Source organism: Bos indicus x Bos taurus, chromosome 19, assembly GCF_003369695.1.
Source record: "Bos indicus x Bos taurus breed Angus x Brahman F1 hybrid chromosome 19, Bos_hybrid_MaternalHap_v2.0, whole genome shotgun sequence".
Lineage (NCBI taxonomy): Eukaryota > Metazoa > Chordata > Mammalia > Artiodactyla > Bovidae > Bos > Bos indicus x Bos taurus.
This window is the reverse complement of record NC_040094.1, coordinates 39,604,644-39,617,042: the sequence shown is the minus strand read 5'-3', so window position 1 is coordinate 39,617,042 and position 12,399 is coordinate 39,604,644. Positions and strand designations below refer to the sequence as shown.

The 12,399-nt window shown below is 47.7% G+C and overlaps 1 protein-coding gene across 1 annotated transcript in view; it reads left to right on the top strand.

The window, feature by feature from the left end:
* Window positions 1-9,211, top strand: part of SP2 (Sp2 transcription factor) — a 31,404-nt gene extending 22,193 nt beyond the window's left edge. The window contains exons 4-7 of the mRNA XM_027519628.1: window positions 2,131-2,443; window positions 3,755-3,929; window positions 4,154-4,347; window positions 7,986-9,211. Coding sequence (XP_027375429.1) covers window positions 2,131-2,443; window positions 3,755-3,929; window positions 4,154-4,347; window positions 7,986-8,086 — 783 coding nt within the window. The 3' untranslated portion in view covers window positions 8,087-9,211. The remainder of the gene's footprint in view (window positions 1-2,130; window positions 2,444-3,754; window positions 3,930-4,153; window positions 4,348-7,985) is intronic.
* The last annotated feature ends 3,188 nt before the right edge of the window (window positions 9,212-12,399 follow it).

Genomic DNA, 12,399 nt, shown 5'->3' with positions numbered 1-12,399 from the left:
TTAATGCCTGTAGAGGAACTAAAATCCCACATGCCGCAAAAAAAAAACGTTTTTTTATTCTAGAACTACATACTCAGAATGATAGTAAGAGTGAAAAAATTCTAGTCAGAATCATAGAATTTGATATAAAGTAAGAAAACTAATGGGAAAAATGCTAATCATTGTTAATGACAAAAGTTCAGAAGAGGCACCCCTCCCTAGCTTTATAGCAGGAACATTTAGGATACATCCATCTGTGATGCTGACCTAAACAGGAACTTACTTTTGGCATTTATTAGGGGGCTGTAATATTCAAATTTATATGGCTCTGCAGGGCAGCGTTTATACTTTGTGTAAATTTAGTAAAAGCCAGAGATTAGGCCCATGTTGCAGATGGAGAAGCTGAAACTCAGAGAAATTATTAATATCCAGATCTAATAGAGCACAAATAAGTGGATTCAACATAAAGAGCCAGGATTCAACTCAGATTTCAGACCCACACTTTTTTTCCCTTATTCCACCCTGGCTCACTATGTTATGTGTAGCAGGGGCTACAGTTAAAATTGTATAAGGATTTCTTTTTGAATATAAAAAACCAGCTTCTGCCATGGAGGAATTTATAATCCAGCTGTCTATAGAGAGAACCAGGGCATCGGGGTGAGTGATGACAGTAGGGAGTTGTGCAGGTGAAGAAGCACCCTGGGGAGGAAATCTGAGGCCTGCCCTTAAGTGCCTCCTCCCTTCTGGTATATTGCACACTGCCAAGTGGCTTTCTGTGAATCAGTGTAATTTGTTGTAGCACGTGTGAGCCTCCCTTATCAGACCTACCTTGATGGTGAAGAACTGAGGCAAGACTGCTCAGGTGCTGCAGCCTCCAGGTGCCTCCCTCTCTCCCCTAAGGTCCCGGGTCTTGAGACTGATGGAGACAGGGCTTAAAATCGGGGTCCTCCTAAGGAAGTAAGGATACATGTGCAGAAAGATTAGCGCTACAACGTCATGTTTTAATGATCGTATATTTCCTGAGGTACTGTCTGTTATCCAGCTAAAACCCAGCTATTAACTCTGGATCTTCTAGGCTAATTTCAATCTTATCACTAAATAAATTCCTAAAATTGGGTCAAAGGATATGCATGTTTTTAAAAATGTGTACTGTACTCTCTATGAGAGAGATTCGCAGTCCTCAGTCCTGAGGTCACATCTGGCCAATTTGTGTGGTTATTCACTGTAAGACAGAGACCTCAAGACCTGCGTAGCCTAAAATATGTATGTATTATCTTCCCTTTAGAGAAAAAGTGTGTTGGACTCTGCTCTATATTGTGAGAAAGAAAAGTTCTAGTAACAGAAATTTCAGATATGCAGAAAATAGCAATGATTTTTTTTTTTTTTAGCAATGATTTTCAAAAGGGGCAGGCACATACCAGAAAATTGAGGATGAGATGTGTACTTAATAATAGATAACATGAGGTTTGTTTGCTTTTAACTGAGAAATCTGGTTCTAAATAATCCAAGGATCAAAAATAATCCCAATCAAAAAAAATAATAACTCCAATCAAAATCATAGCAGAATTTTTTTTAACAAATCATTTGAGTATAAGTTGCCATCTTGCCCCTGTTACTCCTGAATGTTTTATAGAAAGTGTGTAATTCTTATACACAAGAAGGACATTCTATATAACAACAGCACAACCATCAAGCATAGAAAACCAGCAAGGATGCACACTAACTTTTAATTCAGAGACTCCATTCAGGTCTCACCACTTGCCCCAGTGATTCCTTTGTGGCAAAAGGATCTCCTAAAGGCTGTTTTCATTTGTTCGAAGAGCATTCACAGTGCATCTTTTGTGAGATCATCATTTAGCTGCCTTCTAATTCTTCAGTTCGGAGATTTGGCATTATATTTTTCTATGCTAAGTAAACTGTTTTGTTTCAAATCAGCAGATAACATCTGTCAGCTTAGTACAGGGATGCCATCAGCCCTGTTTGTTGGGCATCAGCAGCGGGCAAATGTAGGTCTGGGCTAGTTGGAGAAGACTTGGGTGGACAAAGAGGTCCCCATTTCTTTCTTGGGGCAGGGAGATGGTGTTGCATTGAAACGTGGCAGGTGCCAGGACTCTCAGGGGGCACTGACTTTTTCTCTCTGGCCCCTCCCAGGTCTACATCCGTACGCCTTCTGGTGAGGTACAGACGGTCCTTGTCCAGGACAGCCCCCCAGCAACAGCTGCGACTGCCTCCACCACCACTTGTAGCAGCCCCGCGTCCCGTGCTGCCCATCTGAGTGGGACCAGCAAAAAGCACTCGGCTGCAATTCTCCGAAAAGAACGACCCCTGCCAAAGATCGCTCCTGCTGGGAGCATCATCAGCCTGAACGCAGCACAGCTGGCAGCGGCGGCCCAGGCCATGCAGACCATCAACATCAATGGTGTCCAGGTCCAGGGCGTGCCCGTCACCATCACCAACACTGGCGGTGAGGGAAGGCCCCTGGGCCGGGGTGTGGGCAGCATGCCTGTGCATCCCACACATGGGCCTGATGTTTGCCTGGTCCCTTCCATCTCAGAAGCATGTTCCTTGGTCCTTATGGCAGCTTTGTGAGATAGTTTAAGACACATGTTGGCCCTTCCAACAGCTAAAGACCTTGAATATGATGGCGAGCATAAGATGCACTCAGGAAAACTTTCCAGCTAACATATGCGTACAAAATAGTTTGGTGCAGACCAAAGACATGTTCAAGGGAGGCTCTGGGTAAAGGTACTTGAAGAAAAGCCTTGACTTAAGGTTGATAGAAGAGAAGGGAGCCTTTGGTAGCAAGACTGGCTTGTATGGCACTCAGTTCGGTGGCAATATTTAGTAATATCTTCAGTATGAAAGCCACCTTGCAGCTAATAAAACACTAGTTACTGAGCAAAACTGGTTCATTGCATTCTTTAGCTGGGTGAAGGGCACTATTCAGAGTAGTTGAATCTGTCTGAATCTCCTCCCTTCATCCTTTCAAATGAATTTTGGGCACTTTACACCTTTGGTTTAGCAGCTGGGAGGAGTTCACCTGCAGGCACTCCCCTGCTTTGATGGCTTTGTGCAAGTCCTGGGGGACTTGACTTACTCCAGAGCGCAAGGCACTGTCTCTCCCTCTATGAACAATAATTCCTGGATGCTTTTCTGGGAGCAGAGTTGGTGTCTCACAAGGATCTAAAGCTGGAGGAGATTCTGGGAAAGCGTTTCAAGATAAGACCCAGGTGGGCAGTGTCTGGAAGTGACTTCAGCCTGTGTAGCATGGTGGTTCTGGGCATTGACTATGAAGTTGATGACTGGGTTCAGAGCCAAGTTCTACAAGTTCTGGCTGTGTGACTGTGAGCCTCAGTTTCTTCATCTGTAAAAGGGGATGGCAGCCCACTCCAGTATTCTTGCCTGGAGAATCCCAGGGGCGGGGGAGCCTGATGGGCTGCCGTCTATGGGATCGCACAGAGTTGGATACGACTGAAGCAACTTAGCAGAAGCAGCAGCAGTACCTATTTCATGGGCTTATGAAGCTTCAGTTCAGTTCAGTCACTCAGTCGTGTCCAACTCTTGGCGACCACATGAATTGCAGCACGCCAGGCCTCCCTGTCCATCACCAACATTTAAGATCTCTAAAATGGTATCTGGCACACAGCAGGCTGAAAACTGTTAGCCACTATGACTCTCAACCTCACCCTGTGCAGGAGGCCAGACAGGGGTCAGGCTCCCTCCTCTGCACCTTTCAGCTTCCTCACCCTGAACTCTGCCCCCGTCCTTCCCATAGGACAGCAGCAGCTGACTGTGCAGAATGTATCTGGAAACAACCTGACCATCAGTGGGCTGAGCCCCACCCAGATCCAGCTGCAGATGGAACAGGCCCTGGCTGGAGAGACCCAGCCTGGGGAAAAGCGGCGCCGCATGGCCTGCACGTGTCCCAACTGCAAGGACGGGGACAAGAGGTAATTCGAGGCAACTGGCCAGGTGGCCAGCCCAGCGTGTGCCCTGTTCCCCAAGCCCTCTCTGGAACACAGAGAGGGGACAGGCAGCAGTTCCTGCCACCTGGCCTCCTCCCCTTCCTGTGCTGTCCGGCCTGACCCCACGTCCTCTCTCTATCCTGTCCTGCTCCATCTCTACCTCCCACTCTCTGCTTGTTCCTCTACCCCACCTTCAACCCAATTCCCAGGTCTGGAGAGCAGGGCAAGAAGAAGCACGTGTGCCACATCCCCGACTGCGGCAAGACCTTCCGTAAGACGTCCCTGCTGCGGGCTCACGTGCGCCTGCACACCGGCGAGCGGCCCTTTGTCTGCAACTGGTTCTTCTGTGGCAAGAGGTTCACACGGAGCGACGAGCTCCAGCGGCATGCCCGCACCCACACAGGTCTGCTTCCCTCCCCTGCAGCGCCCTCCAACCCACCCCATGTCAGCTCCCCACCAGCAACGTGGAGATTCCTGGCCTGGCCACGGTACTGCTCCACTGAGCGCAGGGTACAGACTGCTTCTCCAGTGCAGGACTACCCGGGAGGTTCTCACAAGCCTTGCCTTTTTCACAGTGTTTCCCACAGTGAGGTCACTTGCACTGCATGCCTTGATGACTTCTGCCACAGCTGCATAGTTATTTAACAAGCACTGTGCCAAGCATGTTTTTGTGGTTGTTGTTCAGTCTCTAAGTCATGTCTGACTCTTTGCAACCCCATGGACTACAGCACGCCAGGCTCCTCTGTCCTCCACTCTCTCCAGGAGTTTGTTCAGATTCATGTCCATTGAGTCGGTGATGCTATCTCACCATCCCATCTTCTGTTGCCCTCTTTTCCTTTTGCCTTCTATCTTTCCTAACATCAGGGTCTTTTCCAGTGAGTTGGTACTTTGCATCAGGTGGCCAAAATATTGGAGTTTCAGCTTCAGCATCAGTTCTTCCAGTATTCAGGGTTGATTTCCTTTAGGATTGACTGATTTGATCTCCTTGTAGGCCACGGGACTCTTAAGAGTCTTCTCTAGCATCACAATTTGAAAGTATCAATTTCTTGGCACTCAGCCTTCTTTATAGTCCAACTCTCACATCTGTACATGACTACTGGAAAAACGATAGCTTTGAATAGATGGACGTTTGTTGGCAAAGTGATGTCTGTGCTTTTTAATATGCTGTCCAGATTTCTTTCCAAGGAGCAAGTGTCTTAATTTCATGGTTGCAGTCGCCATTTGCAATGACTTTAGAGCTCAAAAAAATAAAATCTGTCACTGCTTCCACTTTTTCCCCTTCTATTTGCCAAGAAGTGATGGGACTGGATGCCATGATCTTAGTTTTTTTTGAATGTTGAGTTTTAAGCCAGCTTTTTCACTCTCCTCTTTCACCCTTATCAAGAGGCTCTTTAGTTTCTCTTCACTTTCTGCCATTATAGTGGTATCATCTGCATATCTGACGTTGTTGGTATTTCTCCCAGCAGTCTTGATTCCAGCTTGTGATTCATCCAGCCCAGTATTTCATGTGATGTACTCTGCATGTAAGTTAAATAAGCAGGGTGACAATATACAGCCTTGTTGTACTCCTTTCCCAATTTTGAACCCAGTCAGTTGTTCCCTGTCCAGTTCTAATTGTTGCTTCTTGACCTGCATATAGGTTTCTCAGGAGACAGGTGAGATGGTCTGGTATTATCTTTTTAAGAATTTTTCCAGTTTGTTGTGATCCACACAGTCAAAGGAGTAGTAGTCAATGAAGCAGAAGTAGATTTTTTTTTTTTTTTGTGGAATTCCCTTGCTTTCTGTATGATCCAGCGAAGGTTAGCAGTTTGAGCTCTGATTCCTCTGTCTTTTCTAAACCCAGCTTGTAGATCTAGAGGTTCTTAGTTCACATATTGCTGAAGCCTAGCTTGAAGGATTTTGAGCATAACCTTGCTAGTATGTGAAATGAGCCCAAGTGTATGGTAGTTTGAACGTTCTTTGGCATTGCCCTTCTTTGGGATTGGAATGAAAACTGACCTTTTCCTGTCCTGTGGCCACTGCCTAGTTTTCCAAATTTACTGACGTATCGACTGCAGCATTTTAACAGCATTATCTTCTAAGATTTTAAATATCTCCTCACACCTGGAATTCCATCATTTTCACTAGCTTTGTTTGTAGTAATGCTTCCTGAGGCCCACTTGATGTCAGACTCCAGGATGTCTGGCTGTAGGTGAAAGATCAAACCATCATGGTTATCAGGGTCATTAAGATCTTTTTTGTATAGGTCTTCTGTGTATTCTTGCCACCTCTTCTTAATCTTGTCTGCTTCTGTTAGATCCTTACTGTTTCTGTCCTTTATCGTGCCCATCCTTGCATGAAATGTTCCCTTGATATATCCAGTTTTCTTAAAGAGATCTCTAGTCTTTCCTGTTCTGTTGTTTTCCTCTACTTTGCACTGTTCATTTAAGAAGACCTTCTTATCTCTCCTTGCTATTCTCTGCAACTCTGCATTAAGTTGGGTTTATCTTTCCCTTTCTCCTTTGCCTTTTGCTTCTTTTCTTTCCTCAGCTATTTGTAAAGCCTCTTCAGACAAGCATTTTGCCTTCTTACTTTTTCTTGGGGATGGTTTTGGTCACCACCTCCTGTACAGGTTACAAACCTCCGTCCACCCTCAGTCCTTCAAGCACTCTGTCTACCAGATCTAATCCCTTGAATCTATTCATCACCTCTGCTGTATAATCACAAGGGATTTGATTTAGGTCCTATTTGAATGGCCTAGTGGTTTTCCCTACTTTATTCAATTTAAGCCTGAATTTTGCAATAAGGAGCTCATGATCTGAGCCACAGGCAGCTCCAGGTCTTGTTTTTACTGACTGTATAGAGCTTTTCTATGTTTGTCTACAGAGAATAATATATAATCAGTCTGATTTGGGTGTTGACCATCTGGTGATGTCCATGTATAGAGCTGTCTCTTAGGTTCTTAGAAAAGGGTCTTTTGCTATGACCAGTGCGTGCTCTTGACAAAACTGTTAGCCTTTGCCCTGCTTAATTTTGTACTTGAAGGCCAAACTTGCCTGTAATCCAGGTCTCTCTTGACTTCCTACTTTTATATTCCACCCCTATACTGAAAAGGAGATCTTTTTGTGGTGTTAGTTCTAGAAGGTGTTGTAGGTCTTTATAGAACTGGTCAGCTTCAGCTTCCTCAGCATCAGTGGTTAGGGCATAGACTTGGATTACTGTGATGTTGAATGGTTTACTTTGGAAACAAGCCAAGATCATACTGTTGTCTATGAGGTTGCACCCAAGTACTGCATTTCGGGCTCTTTGTAGACTATGAGGGCTACTCTGTTTCTTCTAAGGAATTGGTTATCTGAATTAAATTCACTCATTCCCATCCATTTTAGTTCACTGATTCCTAAGATGTCGATGTTCAGTCTTGCAATCTCCTAGACATTTTCTCATTAACTAATTTAATTGCCATACGACTCGATGCGAACAGTACTATGATTTTGCCCATTTTCTGAGGCATGGAGCGGGCGCAGGGTCACATAGCCAGTGACTGGTGGAGCTGGTTCAGCCCAGGCCCTCTGGCTCCCAGCTTTCCTACTGTTATTTAACAAATGATTTTCCTTAAATCATTTCACTATTTTTACTCTTTTATGTCCAGTGAAGGATTAACTTTTCACATCACAGACTTGAGACCATAACTAAGTGTTTTAATGTACTGACAAATAAATACAAAACTATAAAGTAGAAAAATGTTCATCCATCTACCACTTAAAACCTGGCTGCCTCCAGTGGTCCACAGCACATGCTTTGAGAACTGCTATTCTGGCAGATGCTCCCAGTGAGCAGACACGTGCCCTGGGCCTGGGACACGAGGCCAGTAGGAGGGGCAGGTCTCACCCACCCTCTGTAGCCTCAGAGTCAATACTCAGAACAGTAGCTAACCCAGCCCGGTTGGTGGGTGTGATTTGGGCTGTTAGTGCTCAGGCTGGCAGGTCAGAGGGGAGAGGGCTTTGAGCCGGGGTTAGGCAGAGGGACACATATCTGTGAGTGACAGGCATCTCCTCTTCCCAGGGGACAAACGCTTCGAGTGTGCCCAGTGTCAGAAGCGCTTCATGAGGAGTGACCACCTCACCAAGCATTACAAGACCCACCTGGTCACGAAGAACTTGTAAGGCCAACTGAGGCAGAGGCCCCACAGATGCAGACCTGCCTGGGCCTCTGGCAGAAAGGAGGCCCACGCTGTCATGGGCCCTCCTCAACCCCCGTTCCTATTGTGCAACTGTCCCCACAGGAAGGGGCTCTGCTGCCCCATATGCACCTCCTTCTGAAGCCCCTTGGCTCCGCCCTGGCCCTCCCCTCTCACCACAAGCTCCTGGCCTGCCCAAACCATGGACACTGGCCATGCCCAATGAGACGTTCTAAATCAGGACGAGTGGGAACCCTTATTTCCAAAGGAAAAACATGAATTTCACTCCGTCGAGGAGCAAAGTGAGCCCCCTCCCCCCAACACTGCCGGAGTCGCATCGTGCCATGCCCCCTCCCTCTCCTGTACCTCCCTGGCCCCGTCGGCCACTGCGGGCGCCTGGACGTCCGGGGCCCTGCACCCAGGGCTCCACTGGCAGCCAGTCCGCCTCCACTCCACACGCCCCACCCCACCCTGACTCTCCTCCAGCACATTCCAACTTTCTATTTAAAAGTAAAGCTACCCACCCACTCCCTGATCCCCCTTTTTCTATGGAGAGCGTTGCCTTATACTCTACTTCCGATGATGAACACTGTGTAGTGTGTGTGCTTTAAAGACGTTTATTTAATTGCTCCCTTCTTCCTGTCCTTGCTACTCACCTCCCCCATGCCTGCTTTTAGTTTAGGGTTTTTGGGGGGCAATGATGAGCATATGAATTTTTTTTCTCACTTTAGCAATTCTCTTTTCTAAATGACACAGCATTTCAACTCAAATCTGGATTCAGATGAAACACCTTCCCATCCTGAACCTCCTCCCTCTCCCCATCATCTCCCCCACCCTGACCAGCCCGAGCCCTACTTGTGTACAGTGTATATTGTATAATAGACAATTGTGTCTACTACATGTTTAAAAACATATTGCTTGTTATTTTTGAGGCTTTTAAATTAAAACAAAAATCCAACTTTATTTTTAGTTGTAACTGCTTGAGGTATGTTTTATGAATTAAGTGACAGATTTGTTATCCTTTATTAACGATGTACTTTGTTGGTCAGCGCTGGGCTGACAAAAATTTTTTCTTGCTAATAAATTTAGTTGCCTGAGGCAAAATCTGCAACTTGGCAATGCAGCTTCCTTTGTCTTTTCCCTGGTAGCAGGGAATCCTGAGAAGGGAGCCCTGGTCTCTTCAGAGCAATCCACACTGGGACCAGGGTGGGGCCTTGCCCTTCTGCCCTTGGCAAATCCAGGACGCAGCCCAGAAAGGGCCTCAGCCACATGGACCTGGCTTTGGCACAAGCCCCCAGACCACCTGGTGGGACTCCAGAGGGCTGGGCTTGGTGCAGGAGTTTCTGCTTTGTTTTGCCTGGTTTTGCCCAGATCAAAGCAGGCAGACTCTGTCCACAGGCTCAAGTCAATAGCAATGCCTTCCTTACCAGCATGTGAATTCCTCCACTCAACTCTCCAACCGCCGGAGGAGAGCTTTGGCCTCCGAGCCCGTTAATAAGAAGCTTGGGAGAGAAACCCAAAAGGACTTCACCTCAGTCACTTGCAGAAGGCTAAAGAATCTGGAGAAAACAATTCCCCAAGACCCCTTCCCAGAGTGGAGGGCCAGGCCAGAACCCAGCTCGAGAGAGAACCCTGGCCACAGATTCTGTTTTTCTTCTATCCCCTCACCCCAGCACCCCAGGGAAGGCAGCAGGCTAATTTTGGTTTTTACTGCAGATCTGAATTTTTGGAGGGGTGGGGATGGGGCAAGGCTATGAGGAGATCCGGCCTCGTGATGGTAGGCAGGCTGAGATTAGAGCCAGTTCAGTACCTGTGTTTAAACCTAGGAAGGGCCTGAAGAGCATCTGGCCTGAAGGAGAAGAGATAAGTTGTTCTCAAGCATATAGAGAAAGGTATGTGCTCTTCTTACATCAACAATTCCTCGTAACCAGCCTCAGAAGGATCCAGCCATGGTAGCGTTCTGTGCAGGAGTGGCAGGGCTCGCTTGGAGCTCTCCACCCCCTTAACTCAGTTTCCTCTGCCACCAGCAGCCTGCATTTTTGCAAGCAAACACCTTGTCTTTAGAGCCTGAACACCCTCAAATCAGCTGAAGAAATAAAAAGATGCATCACAGGTTTTTCTGCCCTGATGACTTATTAAGGTAGGGAGGCCCGTCCAACAAGCATACTTAAGCCCTTTGAGTGATACCAGACCCACTACTGACATCCCTGACATGAAGCCTCCTACCTAGCCCAGCAGCCCCACCTCTCATCGCTTGCACTGGCAGGAGGCAGAAGACGTGAGGTATATTCATCCACTCTCAAGCATGGAGTGTGTGACCAGAAAGCTGTCTTACTGTCTTCTGGATTGGGACTGGCGGAAAGAAGGGGAATGTTAACAACTGATCTCTTTCTGCCACATGTTCCCCACCGGCTTTGCTCTCAGGCACAAAGAACTACCCTTTCCTGGGAACTGTGGTTTATGCTTCAAGGGTGGAAGCTGACCTGACTCCTCGGCATCCTTTGGAAATGAGGTGCCAGTCCCTAACGGGCAGAACAGCATGCTGTCACTCAGGGTTTCCCTTCTCCAGTGAGACACATACCTGATCATCTCTACCTCCTATGGGATGCCTGAGTTAGAAGGGGAGCAGGAAGATGCATTCTGCCTGGCATGGCTAATGGCCTGAGGAAAGAACAGAGAGACCCAGTGGTAATTAGGCCTCATCTGCTTCAATCTATCCCTTACTGAGACTTAAGAGTTGCAGGGGTGGGAAAAAAAAAAAAAAAAGAGTTGCAGGGTTGGGGACTGTTAGAGTGATGCAGCCCAAGCTCACTCCAGGCCAGAGGCCTCCCCAGGACACCTGATTGGCCCTGGTTGAAAATGACACCCCCATCAGGCCACCCCCAGCAGCGTGAGAGTGGGGGTCACACAGTCGGAGTTCCCCGCCCAGGGTCCAGTGCTCCAAGGCCACCTCTCTTGTCTGTTCAGTGATGCTCAATGCTGCAGCTCACCCATCCCAGATACTAGGATTATGAGGCTGAATAAAAGGGGTCTGGGAAAGACGCTCCTCTCCTGAAGGCACACTGGGCACGATTTTTTCCTAACTAAACCAGCAAGTAGACCTCAGGCATCCTTCAAACTACTAAGCCCATCTTGACAATTACCCTTTGAGGCCCTGCACTTGAATTTAATGATGGGAGCCACCTGTAGCAGCTCAGGTCACTGGACCCATCAGGGGCTTGTGGCCGAGGTCTAGATGGTGGTGGATTCAGGGAATCTAACTTGGGGGTCAGGGACCTTTTGTGATCTGACCAAGGTCTCTGGGGCTGGGAACTGCTACTCAAGGAACTGCAATAATCTCAGGACAGGTGACAGTTGGGTTTCCTAGTGAAGGGGCCCTCAGGGAGTAGAAGAGCAGGAAGTGAGCCTGGGAGGATGGAATAAAGAACAGAAGTGTGGGTGAAAAGAAAGCAAAGAATGGAGGGAGAAGCAGAGAATCAGGGCTTGGAGAGGAGCATCAGATACCTGCTCACTGGGATCCTGGGCAAGAGGAAATAAATGACCACAGGTCAGGCCAAGACAATTGACCAGGAGTCCTTAAATAAAACTAAGGAGCCACAAGGTCATGTCCTTTGGGCCTGCTGAGACCCCATCAGGCCTCCTCCCGCTCCTGTGGCTCACTCAGTGCTGGGGCTAAGATAGACGCCCCAGAGCTCACTCAGCCTTGGAAACCTTAACATCCCTCCAGTCCTACCAGATGCCCAAAACCCCAAGCTCCACTCACCAGGTTCAGAGAAGCTTAAGAAAAGCAGATTATGCATAAATATTACACATTAGCATTTCCTGGCTGGGATTGTGAGAAGGAGCCGGGGACATTAAGGAGTCCTTCCCATGAAGGAGCTTCTCATGGGGTACACATATGAAAACGAAGGGACATATTTGGGAAGCAGCCCGTGAGCACGTGAAAAGGATCACATGAGGGGTTAACCCCATAACCGCAAGTGGGACACTTAGGTAAGGGTTAGCCGCCTTGCACCCCGCTCTGGGTCCCCTGGTAACCACACTGAGGGTTCAGGCATCTGCCAACAGAGCACCAAGTACCCCTCTGTGCGTTCTGAGGCTCCAGGCTGAGTTCACCCAAGGCCGGGCCAGAGAATTCCTGAGATTTGGGCCCCCAGTAAACCTGGGGTTGGTTTCAGCCTGCTGTTGGTTCCCTGGAAAGCTGGGGGCTGTACTGCACAAGCATCATTAACTCCCCCAGGTTCCCCTCCCTTCCCAGACATTCTCATCCTTCCCTGTGGCTTCAAGTGCCACCTTGGA